The 18630-nt window shown below is 36.2% G+C and overlaps 2 protein-coding genes across 3 annotated transcripts in view; both read right to left on the bottom strand.

The window, feature by feature from the left end:
• Positions 1–2042: 2042 nt before the first annotated feature.
• si:ch211-113d22.2 (urokinase plasminogen activator surface receptor) lies at positions 2043–6208 on the bottom strand. Its single transcript, XM_038290008.1, has 3 exons — positions 6055–6208; positions 3200–3313; positions 2043–2724 (listed from the first exon to the last, which is right to left on the bottom strand). The coding sequence occupies exons 1-3, from the start codon at positions 6101–6103 to the stop codon at positions 2513–2515; spliced, it is 375 nt and encodes a 124-aa protein (XP_038145936.1). The 5' UTR covers positions 6104–6208; the 3' UTR covers positions 2043–2512.
• Positions 6209–7711: 1503 nt separating this feature from the next.
• Positions 7712–18630, bottom strand: part of LOC119786590 (transforming acidic coiled-coil-containing protein 1-like) — a 32510-nt gene continuing 21591 nt past the window's right edge. For both annotated transcript variants that reach the window (XM_038290052.1, XM_038290051.1), the window contains exons 3-13: positions 18207–18606; positions 16152–16200; positions 15986–16067; positions 13019–13071; positions 11244–11375; positions 11086–11162; positions 10844–10887; positions 10572–10732; positions 9855–9961; positions 9651–9771; positions 7712–9537 (exon numbers count right to left, since the gene is read on the bottom strand). In XM_038290052.1, coding sequence (XP_038145980.1) covers positions 9469–9537; positions 9651–9771; positions 9855–9961; positions 10572–10732; positions 10844–10887; positions 11086–11162; positions 11244–11375; positions 13019–13071; positions 15986–16067; positions 16152–16200; positions 18207–18606 — 1295 coding nt within the window. In that variant the 3' untranslated portion in view covers positions 7712–9468. The remainder of the gene's footprint in view (positions 9538–9650; positions 9772–9854; positions 9962–10571; positions 10733–10843; positions 10888–11085; positions 11163–11243; positions 11376–13018; positions 13072–15985; positions 16068–16151; positions 16201–18206; positions 18607–18630) is intronic.

An 18630-nucleotide genomic window follows, 5' to 3' on the forward strand; every position in this document is an offset into this window, starting at 1 on the left:
TGGAAGCTAACGCATAAATGAGCAAGAGAGTCAAAAATTATGAGTTTAGGGTTTCTTAGGAAAGAGCAGGAAGAAACAGTCCTTTATTGACTACAATTCTATAGTGGATACTTATACCTGATTGGTTAACCCACACAATGGGCTAGATTTAGACCAATGATCTTACCTAACTGTCCAACTCTCTAGATTTGATGGGTACCACTCACAGATTAAACAAGTTCAGAATATGTGAAATCATATGGCCTTATTATGGCTAAATATAAGAATTTCATTGTTAAATTAATTTATATAGCAATTTAAAAACTGCAATTAAATCACTTTACAGCTTAGCTCAAACAAAATAAATACATGTTATGATCTGATTGTAAAGCTTTATGATAGCCTCTATGATAACCTTTATGATTGTAACCCTATAATTGGATCACTTAAAAGGGAATAAATAGTGACTCTGGGAACTTCATCTGTCAAGTCAAGTTTTTACTTGCAGTTTTTAATGTTATACAGCTATTATTAGACATGTGCTTTATACAGTACCACATTAAACCAGCTTACTTTATTTCATTTGTCCCACAAACTCAGTCATGTTGAACCTTTGTGTTGGATAATTTATCCTCACTGAAGAAGGAGGAACCGTTTGTTATTTTTGACAAGTTTTGGTCCAATTTGGTATGCTCACATTTGTTTAGCCTATCTTCAAGTTATTTTTTGGTAGTTTTATTTGCTTTTAGCTCTATTATTTTGGACCCTTTTTGTTCTATTTTATACTAGGCTTTCCTCCTCTCCTGTTGACTTGCCCGGTCTGACAGTTTTGATGGATGACCATGTATTGATAGGTCTAAAGTTGTGCCCTTTCTGTGCTAAATGGTAGATGAAGTAAGACTTTAAAAGTATTTTTAAAACCATTTTTTCTTTATCTAACTCTGCTTTAAACTTCTCCAAAGTGCTCTCCCTGACCTGTCTGCTGTGTTTCTTGGTCTTCTTGATGCTGTTTATGCTCTAACTTTCTGTAACACACCCTTGAGGCCTTCACAGAAAATCTGAATTTAATATGAGACTCATTTGTGAGTTTTTATTACACAAAAGTGAATAGTAGTAAAACAACTTAATCAAGCAAACAGATCTAAATTAGGGTTATCGTAACAAGAGAAGTCAAATACATATATGGCTTTTCAATTTTTTTTAAAGTCCTTTCTTTTTCATGAAGCGTTATGCACGACATGTGCTGGTCTATCACACAACCAATATATATCTAGAGTTTGTCATAATGAGGTGACAAGAGTGGAAAATCCACATCTGTGCAATTCTATTCTTTTTTTAAAGCAAAGTGTGAGACTTTATTTATTCTCCCTGTTACTTTTATATTCTTTTGTACTATCAGTCTTTGTCTTGTTTTGAGTCATCTCTAATGGAAGAAAAAGCCAGTGTTTGAGTTTTTGTCTAAAGCTACCTCGGGTTTCAAAGCAAAACAATATCAATCTGCAAAGTAAAGCACCAAAGCATGGAAAAGTCTTTTCTCTAAAATCACCCTCAGTGGGTTGTGATTTGCAGCTCTTTGAGGCTTTTGCCGTTATTTTTTTTTTCCACCTTCAAACAAAGGTAACCACAAATTAGCTCAACTTCCTTGTTTCAACACTTTGCTCCTTCTCTGGTTAAGATTTGAAGATTCAAATTTAAATTAGTAATACACATTTTGCAGCCTCTCTCACCTTACACAGAGCCTCTTATCAGCCAAATTGGTGAAGTTTTGTGCAGGTAGTGGTTTTGCACTCTGTCATCTTTTTTTCTAGGTAAAATGTATGTTCTTCCCTGCTAGGAGGAAGTGGTAAAGTGTCATATGACCCTCCCGAGGACAGAGACCTACCTTGCTGATTTATATTCCAGCAGTGGCTGCACAAAAGATTCAAGTGTTGTACAGAAAGGAAATGTTGAAGTTTCCACAGACCCCCTTACTTCAGCCGAGAACAGAGTCTGAATGTTTTCAGGGGGTTTTATGAGGAAAGGTTTTTCTCGAAGCATACAGAGATTGAGGAGACATCGGAGGCTGAGGTGTGATTTTGTTTTTATTCAGACGAACTAGAAAGCACAATAAATGATTAGATTACCATGGTAATGACTGAGGGGGGTAATGCGAAGTGAGCCGTCTGCCTGCCGAAACCACACCGGCCACCCCCTGTCTGCACTGTGAGTAGGAGTTCTTTACTTTTCACAAATTTATTCATCATAAACACTCCCAGGTTCAGACATTACTTTGTAGAAGGATCTCATCTCATTGTGCAACTAATAAAAATAAATCATTTATGTTTAATATGAGACAATTAAAGCTGTTAAAATGCAGTTTGCAAATGAGTGAGAGAACCTTTTTATGCACCACCATGATCATAAGGTGAAGTTCTTGCTCTGAAACCGCCAAACACTCTCTGCACTTCAGATTTTCTTTTGAACTTGGATTGATGACATTATCAGTAAAAACACATGAAGAGGAGGTGTGAGGTGAAAGGGAATCTAGAGGAGTTCAGAACTGACTGAAGGCATTGTGCAGCAGCAGCAGCAGGGAGGTGATCAGCACCACTGGGCTAGTAGACAATGCCCCTGAGGCGTTGCGGTGGTGGCTCCGGTGGGGACCGTTACAGTCGTCACCAAAGCAGCACTCTATCTTGGCCCCTGAGCTGCTCCCATGCGCTTTGTCACAGAAGGCCTTGTATGTGCATGACTTCATTACAGTGTCTGAAAGAAATCGAGATGCAGACGTTGAGTCTGTGAGTCAGATTCCAACCATGCAACAGCAGATGAAGACAAAAAAAAGCAATACATATACAAAAGTCTGCAAAAAGCCTCTCAGCAAACATTCAACAATGGTAAGAGATGTGTTTTATAGTTGCCCTACACATTTTCACAACAACATGCAAACGTTTTATGCACATTTATATTTAAGAACAAGCACCTTCATATGCATGGAAACAAAAGGATTATCAACATAGAAAAAAATGACTCAGTCAGTTTTACAAGAGATCCAAAATACCACAGCTCCTTGCATTGGGCCTATAAAAGCTCCAGCTGTCAATAGATACAGTCTGACAACTCCATTAAGCTGTCTGACCTCCTTTAACTCCCGACTGTGACAGATATGATCTTGCAGTGTTTTCCTGACCCCTAGTGAAGCTTGTGCTGTAGGTCCTAAAGCCTTTGTGTGTTTACTCACTCGGCCCTGTGATGGTGGAGCAGGCATCGGCATACTGCGGACACGAAGTGGAGCCCTGCTTGTTGCAGTCCTCCTCGCTTGACGCCACGCATGTGTGACATTTCAGAGCATCACCTTCGCAGACAGGACAAGAAAGAACACCTGGCTTGAAACTAAGCATGAACGTCTACAGGCAGGTGCAACTTCTACACACGCCTGTTATCTATGGCTAAAATCAGTGTGGTCCTCAACCTACACAGATGCATATTCAAATGATGTAGAAATTAATGTCTTGCAAAAATGTTCATACAAATTTTAGTGTGTAATTGTAAAGTGAGAGGGACACAAACATGTTTTGCTTTTTTTTTTTTTAAACTGATTGGAATCTGGACAAATCCATGCATTTCTATTCATTCTCAATGAGTTCAAACTTTGAGAACATCCTTTTGTTGCAATTACTGCTGCAAGTCTGTCTCTCTCTACCAGCTTTAAAAATCTTTTTTTTTATTTGCAGAAAATTCAACCTCAATAAGACTGAGACGCTGGGAACATATTCTTTCATTGTATCTTTAGATTCTCAAATTGATTTAGGGTTTGGCATTCTTACACATGATTATGCTTTAAACTAAATTAGTGGAGTCCTAACTTTTTACGTGCATGCTAAAATCATAAGGTCAGAAGTATTTGCAAATCCCTGCTAAAGATGGGTTATTTTTTTAAGTATAATCCCCCCCCAATAATCAGGTTTATTTTAACGAAGGGGATGATTAGATCCTTTGAAACACAAAGTTTTTACAAATATTTCACTCAATTGGAATACAAAAACAAATAAATAGACAACAAAAAACAATCCAGTCTGCAAATCCTTTGGGTAGAATAAAAAAATTAAACAAATAAAAGGATTTGGTCATTAACTCTTTCTTGAAAATTGTTGCTGCAGTCATTAGATAATGAAAAGTTGATATAAACAGATGCCAGTGAACAGATGTGATGCTATCTGTTATGAAATCATCCAGAAAACAAAAGGGGTGGTTATTTATAAAAGTAAACTTTGTAATGCACCTGAAATTTTCCTTCAAATTTTTTGGTAATACTTTTTTTCAAATTAAAAATTAAATATCTCTATCCACATCAGCAACCTGTGACAGACACAGGTAGTATCATAATAATTGAACCTCTACCCCAGGGCTGGGTCTTTTGTGCCCACTGAAATGTTCTCTTCTAGTAATATTGTGTATTTAGGCCAGTTCTTTCTGTATCAACTCTGACCACCTTCTTTTTCCATGTTGAAGATGATTCCCATAGCTTGATGCTTTAGAATCACGTTTCCCCATTGAATGCAGATGATGTAGAGTGTTATTTTTTATCCGCACACATAAAAATCAACAAAAGAAAAGAAAAGGGGACTCTTCAACATGTTTACTGTCTCCCAAACAAGCCTTGTGATGAAACTTAAACAGGACTTTTTATGGCTTTCAGTAGATAATGACTTACTTTTTGCTTTTCTTTCTTTTATGATGAGCAGATCCATTAAATTGTAATTTTAAGGATTCTTTGATATTTTCTAGAGAACCTTTGACTCCGTTATGGAACAGTCTGATTTAGCATACAGATTAAATCACACAAATGCTGACTATTTACTTACTGAACAGAAATGATTGCACTGGGGCTATCAAAGTGAAGGGAGCATAAAAAATGCATATATATATTCATTCTTTTCCTTCCACTTCCTAATTGTTTGCAAGTTACTGTACACTTCTTATAAAATTGTAATAAAATCAGTAATTTGACACAAGTAAAGATGTATATAGACCAGTCCTCAAGATATGCGGAGTAGGCTTATGCTGCTGAACGACCGTTACAGGGCTGAACTTCAGTCTAGAGTCTTGTTTATAGATTTATTATTATTATTTTTGGTGTTTATGTATTTTGCAGATGCTTTTATCCACCGTGACTTACAAAATAGTTATTAGCGTGAAGGGTCTTGCCTAAGGACCCACACTGGCATCTCAAAAAAAAAAGTTTTAACTTCTTAAGCCTGAAATGCTTCTTTTGTTCAATTTACAGTGCACTTTGCAGAGTGTGATGTTATGTTTAGGGACAGTGACAAGGCAAGCAGTGAAAAAGCAGCCAAAGGCCAAAGAAAAGAATAAAAAGACCATCAGTAAAGCACGTTGAGCAGGTCACCTAACATGATTATACAAAAAAAACAATAATACTAAGAGATGGTTTAGTATTTCAGTTTACTGCAATCATCTTCCAATTACTACCGTAATTGCTTAATATTAAATTTTTTTCTACCTATGATTTGCATCCATTTTACTAGAACAGCACTTGGAGAGCTCAGAGCTCTGCTAAGTAGCATACTCCCAAACATATTGTGATTTTAAAGTTAAATCTTGTATTCAAAGAATCGTTCAAAATATTCCTGGATTCAGGTAGGGATCCAGATCATCTCCAAAACTGAATCATTCTTTTGACTGTCACAATATTCTCTGAAAATTTTAGCTAAATCCATCCATGACTTTTTTTAGTTATATTGAAGATAGACAAACAAACCAACACCAATGAAAACATAACCTCTTTAAAGAATATTATAAATTCAATTTGGCAACATTGTGGGGAAAATGGAACCTTACATATAATGTGGAAATGCCCTAATCTAAGGAGGTTTTGGAAAGGAATAGAAAAATGTTCATGTGTGGTTATCACATGTCACAAGGGGATATGTATAAAGTAGAATCCATTGTAATGTCTCTGTATAACAGTATATATATGTATGTCTTTGTTTAGTGTAATGTATTTATATAATATGCATTTTTTGTGTGATTTCTAAAATTAAATTTTAAATAAAAAAACAAATAAAATAAACTTACTATTGTATGCCAGAGAAAAAAGCCCAAGCAGAGCCAAAACAGTCTTCATGGTAGCTGGATGATGGGTCACCTTCTTCTACAGTCCTAAGATGAAGCTGATGAGTGTGAGATGTTTTGAGATCGCGAGTCTGGGTGGTGAAAAAGGGGGGCGGTTTAACATTGGTAAGATGTCTGAGGGCATTAAAGTCTTACCTCTGTAATCTCCATCAATGCTGCACAGGCAGCACCCACTGCTAATAGATTTAACAGGGCGAGCTTTAACAGGCCAACACAGTTGGATCTCAGGTTTAGCCAGATAGCTTTATAACCTTAGATAAAAGTCTAAAACGCACCAGTATATTTTATTAAACATAGAAGTGTGTGAAGAGAAAATTTGCTTCCTACATTTTTTTTAACCATTATTTATCTATATACGATACTCTGCTGTTTTATACAATACTGCCCAGTATTGAGCCCCAATCATTTTTTTCATTTACTTTACGTTGGAGAGACCAAGCAACCACTAAACAGGCGCATGGCTCATCACAGGAGGGCCAAACCCTCAGGACAGGACTCAGCCGTTCATCTACACCTACTTGTTGCTACTTGTGTGTGTACTTCTGTATTGGGCTTCATTATTACACAGCATTGATGTAATATCTGTTAAAAATGTTAAGACCCCAGGAGGAATAGCTATTTATTTGACTCAGTAGCTAATGGGGATTTAAATAAAGAATAAACCTGAATGCTAAAGGATGCTCATTTGAGGACAACATCATCCATATTCTTGCAAAGGAAGAAAGATGTTTTGAGCAGTGGCTTAAGGAAGCCATCTTTGTTTACCTGGAAAAACCATCTCTCAACAGAGGACCTAACCTTTCACCCACCTACAAAGCACTTTTAGGAACATTACCCAGAAGATTCCCCTCTCACCCGCCCTCATCTGACTCACACTTCAATGAGACTTATGACCCAAATCACCCTGAGGAGAGAGTTAACAACCAATCAGAACCCCTCTACAATCATTAACAACCCCCAGGTGACCTTTGTGGCCAATCCAGTGGGAGGGATCAAAGCCACCTTTTGTCCCCTTAAATTTTTTGTTACACCTACAGTATATTGATCTCAGTGCTCCCCACTACTAGTTAGACCTGAAGAAGCCTTTTGGATGATACATAAAACGTCTTCAAGAAAACTTCACATCCAATTGCCTACACTGAACTTTTTCAAGCTTGACCATAGCCTGGACGAATGAGAATCTTCACATATATTTATCTTTTACTCTAATCACCCTTTCAACAGCATGATGCTACCAACAACATTGCTTCCATTGCATTTTTCTTTTTGAATAATAAATTGAACAGTCCTGGAAAAGAAGTTTAAAACATTGGATGTATTTAATAAAGTTTTAATTATATCCATTTAATTTTCATTTGGTAACAATAATGTATCTAAATTGAGTTTTTATCAAACTAACCCTGCTGTAAACTTCCCATTATCCCTGCACTGGCTGCTGCATTCCTTGGTCCTCATGGTGGCATTTATTCAGTAAGTGCTTTTTCTTTATATAACACTTTACCCAAGAGTTAACTTAAATTCTCTAACAAACCTCAAAGGACCTTCACAGATCAGATGGATTCATACTGACACTGAATATCACACAGGTAGACTATTAAAATACTATAACAAACTAATTTTATGTTTATTGAGGAGAATATACACATTATTCATGTTTTCACACAAACGTGAGATTGTCATTAATGAACTACAAATACACTCTTATACCATATTTAAGCAAAGTTTAAATATAGAAAAAATATTGCAAAACAAAATAGTTTAGTAACAAGATGTAACATGACAACAAAGTGACAAAAATATTCACTCTTACACATCTGCATCTGTGATGGCAAATTATGCAATCATCAAAATCTTACAAGTATTCAACCTATGAAGGTTTAAATAACCAAACAATGAGACTTTTTTTTTCTCCAATGCTCACTCTTCCTCTTTAACCAAGATTTCAGGCATTTTATCCTGCATTACAACAGAAGGAAAAGCAGGTCATGTTCAATGCTTTTCTTGACAGAAAACTTCTAATGCAGAAAAATACAAAAACTTAACACACTTAATATTGGCACAAGTTGTAAACTTAATCTAATATTGTAATAACTAACAATAAACTGAGTTAATAGTTTATGATTACAGCCATATGCTGAACACATTGTGCTTGCTGGTGCGTTAAGAAACCACCTCTGAAAAAAATAAAGTAAAATGGCAAAACGGTGAAAATGAAGTTGAAAACAACCTTGTAAGGATTTAGACAATTACACATGAACTGCAGATGAAAGCTCTCACTAAGCCACCGGGTTATTTATCAAGGTTTTATTAGAAGCAGAATGTAATAAGAGAGATAATTAAACAGCAGCTTCTTCAAATTGTAAATTACCTTCTTCATTCCAAATACAGCTCAGTTATTTAGTATTTCTACAAAAAAAAAAAAAAAAAAAAAGGTTAAACAGTTGGGGTTTGGTTTCCGGATTTGACTGAAGAGTTTCACAAAAATGCTCACCTTTATAGGAAGGGGTGCATTGTCGAAACTTTTTTTTCTTAAAGAGGCTTATTTTGTGCCCTTGTGCATTACAGCTGGATGAAGAAATGTGTGATAGGAGGATATTGCTTTCAACACCATGCATCACTCATAAGGACAGAGTGGAAGGCTGCAAGTTTTCCTCCCCACACAAAACTACATTTAGGCCAATCATCACATTTCTTTTTCAGCAACCTGTAAAGGGTACAGAATTTCTTCTTACATCAGTACATGCAAGAAGAAAATCTACAGAGTGCATGAAAAAATAGAGGTCCATAAGCTGTGGACCTTTGCAGCTCCACCAGAGCGACTGTGGTACTCTTGGCTGCTAGTCTAATCAGTGATTTGCTTGGTCTGTCAATTTAGGCAGATAGTCCAGATGTCTGAAGGGCACTGAAGTTCCTTTACCTCGGCATGAGGAAATCGGTAAAGAATAATGTGAATTTGGTATAAATACATATTTCAATCACGACCCTTTCATATTAAATCTTTTTCAAAAGCTAATTTAATCACAAGAGCCAGACTAGCTTCAATTTATTTGATGTTATAAGAATATCATTAGAGCTGTTGTTCATTGACATGATGGAGAAAAGCACAGGAGCCCTAGACACTCTTATAAAAGGTGCAAATTGCAGACAAAGTGATCTCATGTGATTAATATGCAAAGAGCCTCAAAGGTTCCAGTGACAAGTAGTGCAAATGTTAGATCATGTGGTATATTTCAGATCTCTGTACATGGGAATCTCTGAGGAGCAGGACAGGCACAGGGCACAGTACAAAAGCTGCTTCTGGGTTGGAGGCATGCACAGCGACTGCAGGGATCCAGACAGATCACTATCAAGCAACTTCTAGTCTATTTTTCCCATTTTGGCAATCAGCTCATCACAGATCTTTGTAAGCTCGTCGATTTCTTGATTCTACAGAAAAGCAATAAAGGAAGGTAATTAAACACCATACAGTAATCAAACAGCGGAAATGGAGCTGAATGATGTACTTCCTGGTGTACAGCCTGGGGTGATAAGAACTGTACCTTCTGCTGCAGTGCTTGTTCCAGAGACTCATTCCTCATTTGCTCTTTCCTCAGGCTGGCAGTCAGTGCCATCGTCTCTGAGCTTGCCTTGGTGCGCACCTGAGCAATCTCCTCATTAGCCCTGCAGAAACAAAGGGAAATGTAAAGACATTTTATCTAAATACAAAAGTTCACCCCACAACACTTGGTGTATACTCATCATACTTGTCTAGCTTCTCCTCTGCGTGCAGCTTTAGTGTCTGATATCTCTGCTCTTCCTGCTTGACTCGGGCCAGGTAGTCCTGAGCACATTTCTTCAGGACTTCTTCATTCTGTGGGTAGAGATTGAACATAGTGTTTCTTACTAATTAATGTGTTTGCAGAAAAGGCAGGTGAAAAAAATTTGAGTAACAATTCTCTATCTTTAAGTTAGCATTTTTTTCTTAAAAAAATGAGATATATTCTCCATTAAATGTTGCAGTGTTTCAACACCTTTATTTATCTACTCCTGAAAACTACCCATTATGACCAGCACTGATAACAGAGGGCAGAAGCTGCTATCAGTTATCTCAGTTATCATAGTTATGAGGCTATCAGGTCATGTTTAAGGAGGATAGGAAAGGATGGTTAGTCTGAGAACGAATTAAGCCAGATTAGTATTGTTATGGACTTAAAGGGCATCAAGATCTTTAAGCTTGAATAGTTAAATACTTGATTTTCGATAAGGGTATTGTAGAGGGCAGTTTATTATTTTTGAGACTGATAATGGCTTACAAATCCCTTTTCAGTAGAAGTTGGACTAATTTGTTTGTTGATTATAAAATTACTTATATATTTAAGAAAATGCCCTTTATCTTTTTCTTTGCTATATTTCTAAACTAAATTTCTATTGCCATCCACTGCTCCCAATTTGCTCTCCACTCGTATCTTAACAGTATTTACCTTTTTAAAGCCCTCAAGGGTGCTTTTCATGTTTTCATAGCGGCGAAAGATGTCCGACAGCGAGCGCTCCACAGAGTTCAGGTCTGCCAGGGCGGCGTCTTTCTCCACCGTCACTGCATGCAATGCCTTCTGAAAGTTTACATTGTTGCGCTGTTCGTCCTCTGGAGAAATGAATAAATGGAAGGGTAATACCAAACACAGAACATTTTTCAGATTGCAATACCGATCAGTGCAACAAAACACAAAGAGTACAGGTTTACACAATGACTCACCAATCATCTGCGCAATCGTCTTCTCATATTCTGCAACTATTTTCCTGTGATGACACAGCACAACAGGAAACTTATTAATATCAATCATTCCTCAAAGTTTAAATGACGTTAATTTTGTTTAAAAAATACATAATGTCCTTTTGGACGTAAATATCTTATGGGACTAATCTTTACTGGCTTTAACAGGACCAGCCTGATGGGGAAAGTGTGACTCCCATGACATCAGCAGTTCGCTTTCTTACCTCATTTCATCCACTTCTTGTTTGCACTGCTCATACTTTTTCTTCCAATCTTTAGTTTCAGCCTCCTTAGCGATGATCTGAAATGAGAGAGAGGGTGGGTCTAACCTGGTGTTTTATCAGAGTAAGCTAATGAAGCTAAGGCAAACAATAGTGTGCACCTCCTCTCTGATAAGAGTGAGAACGGCCTGTTTTTCTGCCTCAGTGATGCAGATGGAATCCAGGACCTGACTTCCTGTTTTCTGCACCTCACTTCCTTCTGTTAAGCTCTTCAGTTTACTCGTTTCTTCATACTGTTGGGAAAAGAAGGAAATCGGGCATCACCACTCTCTTTTTTATACCACTAATCAAAGGGATGCATTAAAAAATCTGTTGATTGGATTTTTTATTTTTATTTTTGCTTTACTTGCATGCATTTGACATCACCTGGCGAGAAACTAATATGGGTCAGACAAAAATAACTCTTCATTGTTGATGTTACTACTACAGGAAGGCGACTTTGTAAACCACGTTCAGACTAACCAAGGAGTGGGGAAAAAAAAAACTAAGTCAGAGGAAGCACAAAAGCTATAAAAGTTTCTGGAGAGGAAGTGCATTTTCTATAGAAGCTTGGCAACAATTTATTTAAAGACTTTAACAATTTGAGCAAAGCTGCTTTACTTTATCTTACTCGAGTGTCTGTCTTTAATGCGGCATATTGAATCAACAAATGTTGGCAGTGTTTTCAAAAACTACCATTTATGATAAAGATCCATGAACACTAGAGTGAACTCACAACGACTGATATCTAGCTAATTGCTTAAGATGGTTAAAACAGATGCTGGTTTTATTCCTAAATATTAGTGAAATCTTTGTTCACTGCAGAGCTGTGTAACAAGGAGAACTTTCTATGACACGGACTGATAATCCATCTGGTCTTAATAAAACTGATTACCGATTCATTATGAAAGATTAATAATTTCAATTTCTAATACATTTCAGTAAACAATAGCTTTTTACTTTTAAACATTGGACACAGCTGTCATCTTTTTTGGAAAAGGCAAAAAAAAAAAAAATCACATTTTCCAGGTATTCCTTATAAAATACCCCTGAGATGAATATTTTGTCACGTATATATATATATATATATATATATATATATATATATATATATATATATATATATATATATATATATATATATATATATATATATATATATATATATATATATATATATATATATATATAAATACAAAAACTCCAGCTAATTTCCTTCGTATTAGTGCCTTTGTCAAAAAGGATTTAATTTCATTCATAGATTTTGATGAGTCATTTACTAAACATTTTATTGTTATAACAATGAAACTTTGAATTCAAACAAAACATTGGAACACTAACATGGCTACCAACATATTCTTGACACTGAAGCTGTCAAGATTTAAAATAAAATTCTAAAATGAAACAAAAGTCATGACAAAATTACAGTCTAAATAGCATTTCAACTATTTAGCATTATTTTGTAAAGTTTTAAAATCCTTCTGCAATTTCACATTCAACATATAGAACTCTAATCAGTCCCAGTTCTCTTTTCTCCTCCACCCGTCTCTTTCTCTCTCTCTCGTTTTGTCCTTGCTGGATTATTAGTCATTCCCTAATCTAATGCATGATAATCTTAATCCATCTGTCACCTGAGAAAACTAACACGGTGGCAGACACTAAGTACCTTGTGCTATCCTGCAGCTCAATAGTCTCATCATGTCAAATCATAATACATATCATAATATAACTACCTTGGCTGTGACCTACTCTATCTGAATGAAATGAAAATATTTCATTTTAATGTGGTTTACTTTTAAATTACTATCTTAATATAAAAGAGATGCTTAATTATTGGGTAAAGCGATTTACAGACATCCTGTAATATTAAGAAGAAAATAGGTCAAAGTGGTCTCACAGCAGAGCAGCAGTCTGACTCCTCTGGTTGGGAGGTCGATTTGCATTCCTGGACTGAAACAACAAAGAAAAAAAAATTAATGATTTTCCATGACCAGTTTTAGGTAAATATGCTGCAGAGCTGTTTATATAAATCACCAGCAGGTGGCAGCGAATTAAATATTATCTTTGTCCCATCATTTGAAGGTGACTCTAGATTTGAACCCTTTTGGAAAATATAATCAGAGATGGCAAAAGTACTCACTTTCCGTACTTGAATAAAAGTACAGATACTTGTGTTAAAAAATACTCTGGTAAAAGTGGAAGTACTGATTAAACTTCTTTACTCAAGTAAAAGTAACAAAGAACAGGCTTGTAAATTTACTTAAAGTATAAAAGTAAAAGTAGAAACCACTTTTTTCATGCCGTTGCCTACATTTTAAATGGATGTCTGCCAATAGGATTAGATCTCCGTTGTGTTCATTTTCAATCATCTCGTCGTCCATACTACTATGCTAACGCCACCGCCACCAAGCTGCAATGATTTATCGATTCATCTTGTAGTGGTGCGTCAAATGCAACGTAGATTCCCATCCAATTAGATTGAATTTGGTATTGATGACGTGAAAAATAATAACGGTAACTCCATTGAAATCATTCAAAACTAAAGTAACGAGCCAATTTTTTTAAAATGTAAGGAGTAGAAAGTACAGATATTTGTGTAAAAATGTAAGGAGTAGAAGTAAAAAGTCGCCATAAAAATAAGTAGTAAAGTAAAGTAAAAATATCAGAAAAATCTACTTGAGTACAGTAACGAAGTATTTGTACTTCGTTACTTCCCATCTCTGAATATAATACATTGCAAATAATATTTCTGTTTAGTGTTTCACTTTGAAATACCCATAAATCAACGGCATAAATATCGGTATGCAGAGACTGCAGTTGCAGTCGAAAAATTCCTCTTAAAACCCAGCTGATTTTAAGGTGACTGACCGGACCTTATTTATACCCCAAGACATGGTAGATTTCAACATGATAGTAAGCCGTTAAACATGAAACCAACCGCAAATCCGACAGTGGTACTTTTAATTATTAATTAATTATTTTAATTATGTTAATAACTGTTTATAGTTCATTAGACGGTTGGTTAAAAAAAAAATACACTCATATAATATGTTTCAAACCGCAATAAAGATTTTAAAGAACGATGTATTTGGGTATTTTATTTTTAGACTACGACTTGGAATTATGGGTAATCCAGAGTGTTGTACTTCATTTGGGACCCACCCAGATAAGGTTGCTTACGGGCCTATTGTTGTGTCATTACGCCATTGCCATAAATAGAAATAAATCTGAATGCAATTTTAAGATTAAGATGGGGAAGTGGTCGCCTAGTGGTTAGAGCGTAGAGCTTGAAATCCTGAGGTTCTGAGTTCCAGCCTAATCTGAGTTCGAACCTTGTGCTCTGAGAAGGTTGCAAGTACCCAGTTCGATCCCCAAAGCCTGCACTCTGGGTCTCTGAGCAACACCCTAACCCCACACTGCTATCCGGGCACAACACAGTGGCAGCTCACTGCTCCCCAAGGGGATGGGTTAAATGCAGAGTTAATTTCTCCATTGTGAGATCAGTAAAGTTTTATTTCTATTTTTTTTTTCTTTGTTCCTACAAATTGGGCTTCCCAGAACCATAAAATTTCTAAAGCAAATGTGCAGAAAATCAAGAGTGGTATTTTATTGCAAACATGTTGATCTACTAAAAAGTATTTCTGTTTACTACATGCACTCAGTACTGGGTTTGGGCTCCTTTTGCTTAATTACTAAAACAATTCAGAATGACACAGAGTTGATTAGCCTGTGGTTCTGCTAAGGTGTTTCGGGTGCCCAGTTTTTTTTTTTTTTTTTAATCATGGTATTTAGGTAAAGTAGTCTGAATTGTTGGCTCTTCTGTCTTCATCTCCTTGTCTTTTAAATATGCAAGAGATTTTCTGTGGAGTTTATTTCAGGCTAGTTAAATGGCTAATGCAGAGTGATAAAATGGTAATGAAGGCTCATATTGGTCCTTTTTTTTTTTTTTTTTTTTTGGAAGCAGGCCAGACAGTGGACCAACAAAGGCAGATGACAGCAGAACCCAAAATCTTTACATTGAACCTAAAGCAGATGGTATTCTGTGCTTTTACACTTTCCAGGAATTACATAAAGAGAGGGATTGTTGTTTTTTTGTAGGACACCTTTTCCTTCCACTTAACTTTCCATTGATATGATTTGATTGAGCATCCATTGTATTGGCTTACCTTCCTTCTTGAGCATGTCAAAGAATGAACAATTTTCAAGTTTGCATTCTTCCCCATGAATGCATGGGGTTCTTATTGTCTCAAAATCACAAAACAAATTAGTTGAAATAAACACTTAAAAAATATCACTGTTTTAGATGGGAGTTTTTCCTTTTATACTGAACAACAACTGAAATATACTAACTTCTACATAATACTCTAATTCAGCTGCACCTTTCAGCTTTTACCATGAACTGCATTTTTTTTAGGTAATTATGCATTTCATAACTATGTTACTGAATTAAACAAATGTCAAACAAAACATGCAAAGCACTCTGCAGAAACTGAAGATGCCAGAGAACAAATTAGGCAACAAAATCTATATGTTTATAAATTTTTATAAGAATACCAAAAGATCTTTACAGTTTTCAATCCAAATGAATCAAAGTGTTATAATTCTGCACATTTGCCATGTAATGTTTATAATTAAAAACGCTTTTTTTTTTTTTGTCATAGAAAAGAAAGTGGCCTTAATGTAACAGCCTGACCATTACTTTTCTTTACCCACAGGTTAGGAAACAGATCCTAATCCAAAACAATGGCTGAATAGTCTATGTGCTTTAGTGTCCTTTTTTGTTGAGTTATTATTACAGCAATATAGCCGACTTTGAGGCCATGGTTAGTATTTATTAACATAAATAGATCCTGGTTTTACTTACCGTTTTGCTCCTTTTCTGATTTTCCCCCAACAGTCCCTGCCAGTTTCTCCTCATCTGTAGCGTGGCCCCCATGGTGATCATCCTTTAACAGAAACCATAACTTTGCTGACTTTATCTGTACATACTTCCTTCGCTCTGCAATAATTTGGCTATTATTAGAGCTTACCGGTCCATTTAAATCCTTCTGTTGATTTTGATTTAGTTTGCAAGAGTTCCTGAGGACAAAAAAAAAAAGCAAACATCAGTTTTAGCACCAACACAATAGCAGCCGAATTTACATGTGAACAGTTGAATAATGAGAAGACAGGACGGAAAGCACAGAAAGCCTTACTACCACGGTAGCTTTTCTTTGTGCAGGCTGAGCTGGAATGTTCTTCCCAATTATGCATGAGAAAAAGCCAAAATAATGAAACCGCTTGCTGAATTTGCACGGATCATTAGACAGGATTGTAGGGTTTCCCCCAAACACTTAGTATTTCCCCATAGCAAATTTAGTCCTGCCTCCTTTATGCTCCACCTTTGTTTTGAGACTTCTGAGTTTATGTCAACTACAGCGGTGGAGTTGCAAAACACGTTTACACAGTACTTACAACAGAACACAAAGGAAATGGACTTGCTCATCAGTCCTGATGCATCAGAGAGAGAAAGGGAAACAGAATGACAGTAAGAAGGGAAAAGGAAGGACAACACTCATGACGGGACAAACAAGATGAAGGCAAAGGTAATGGTGTCTAGGAACTGGAATCAGGCTCCTGAAGGTGTCTGTGGAAAGCATGTACTGAAACGTTTTAATGCTGAAAATATAAAAAGAACATTTCCTGACTTAAGGAAATGGTTGGATTTTCAAACCTGTACTGTCATTGCAACACATAGTTTACATCATGTAGATATAACAGTCTAAGATGATTTAGAACCAAAGATGCACCGTAAGCTAATACTCCATTTATTTTTATTTATTTTTTTAGAACAGGTCCAATTAACTATCAGCCGTTGGAAGCACAGATATGCTATAAGCATCTACTGTGTACTTCTTAAGGAGGCATGTCGACTGTTCATTCAGGCTGCCACAGCAGGGGGATGCCACTCCACATGTGACAGAAAGAATGCCCGTCTGTTGTAAACTGGAATGGAGAAAAAAGTAATGCCATCTTTCCAAAATCGGACTAATAATGTAAGAGCCCAAAGGGAATAAGCAGAGATTGGCCTTAGTGATGCTAACAGCATAAATACCACTAATCCTACTAAACTCACTATATTTGATTAAAAAAAAAGTAATAGAATCAGTTATGACACAAAAGTTGACACAAAAATTATAATAAACAAATGATTAAAAAATAACTCAACAGATATCCAAAAGTTATTATTAGTATGTAGTTTTCAATAATATTGTAGAACAAATAATATTTTTCGTTATGATGATAGGATCTTTGCAATAAGGTATTATCTGTATTTTAAGTGCAAAAATGTAGATGATCAGTCATTCTCTTTAGAGTTTGTCTTATTTATGGATACATTTACATGTGAACTAAAAGGTTTCTCTGTAGCTTTCAAGTAATGCAGAAAGAGAAAGCTTCATAATGGTTTTTTTTTTAAATTAGTTTTTTGTCACTACAACGACCTTGTAATAAAAAGAAAGTTTGATCATCAATTATCCGGAAAGAAGAGAAAAAGAACTTCATAATTTTTATTTTTTCAAAGACAAAAAGGAATTGTAAAATGAGTAACTGAACGCTCAGAAATCTGCCTTCATTCTCTGATTCACCTCTACTAGAAATCATATGTCCATGTTTTTTATGGAGGTGAACAAGTATAGAGGAAGATTAAAGTGTTGTAGGTATAAAATATTCCACAAGAGGGCGAAGTTTAACTGTTTAAAGAGGATATTGAGGTTAAGCAATGCAATAGTAAAGGTGGATAAAATATACCAGGTTTGTGTGGAAGAAAAAAAAAATCCAAAGAATACCTCCCTAAAAATAAAATTATTCAAATCAAGGTTTGAGTCACGGCTGAATGAGAGAAACAGCTGACATGCCTTAAATAGACAAGTTACAACACCACAGTGCATAAACACTAAGATACCTTGGTCATTCCACATTCACTGTGCTCAGTAGCATGCATTCAATGCAGGTCTTTACAGCCACAGACAGAAACTGAAACTATGTGTTGTACATGTATAACTGCAGTCTTTGGGGTCCAGGTCTTCTCTTTGTGTTTTACTTACTTGATGATTGAGTTACTGCTCTCACAGGCTAGTTTAGTGTTTGATAACACAACGTCTGATGTCACGTTGCCATTCAGCAAATCAGAATCCAGACAATCATCACGACTGAGCGTTACAGCGTTCAGGTCTGTAGTCGGTGGTGCTTCGTCGTCCACCTCTGAGGGATCAGGTTTGTTCAGGGAGGAAAATACGGGAAGTGATGGTGGTCGGAGAGATGCAGCCTGGGGAAGGTGTTTGGAAGGAGGGAGGCCTTGTCCAGGAGAAGCCTTGGAGTCTGGGGTTAAATTGAGGTTTTGATCCAAACCAAAGCTGTTGGGTGTGGAGCTGGTCAAGTTGTTCAGAGAGTCAACCTGCTGGGTTGGAGTACAGGGGGCTTCCTGGCTGCAATCTTCAGTAGGAGCTATGAGCAGGGGGAAGAAAAAAA

The sequence above is a fragment of the Cyprinodon tularosa genome, unplaced genomic scaffold (genome assembly GCF_016077235.1).
Source record: "Cyprinodon tularosa strain WSP-4 unplaced genomic scaffold, ASM1607723v1 ctg275, whole genome shotgun sequence".
Lineage (NCBI taxonomy): Eukaryota > Metazoa > Chordata > Actinopteri > Cyprinodontiformes > Cyprinodontidae > Cyprinodon > Cyprinodon tularosa.

What these genes read in the sequence shown, in the direction of transcription:
- si:ch211-113d22.2 (XM_038290008.1), bottom strand. Translation starts at nt 6,103, where the DNA reads ATGAAGACTGTTTTGGCTCTGCTTGGGCTTTTTTCTCTGGCATACAAT. An exon ending in TTTTTCTCTGGCATACAATA is followed by an intron (nt 3,314 to 6,054) that starts GTAAGTTTATTT and finishes CTGTCTGCGAAG; the next exon opens with GTGATGCTCTGAAATGTCAC. An exon ending in CTCCACCATCACAGGGCCGA is followed by an intron (nt 2,725 to 3,199) that starts GTGAGTAAACAC and finishes GATTTCTTTCAG; the next exon opens with ACACTGTAATGAAGTCATGC.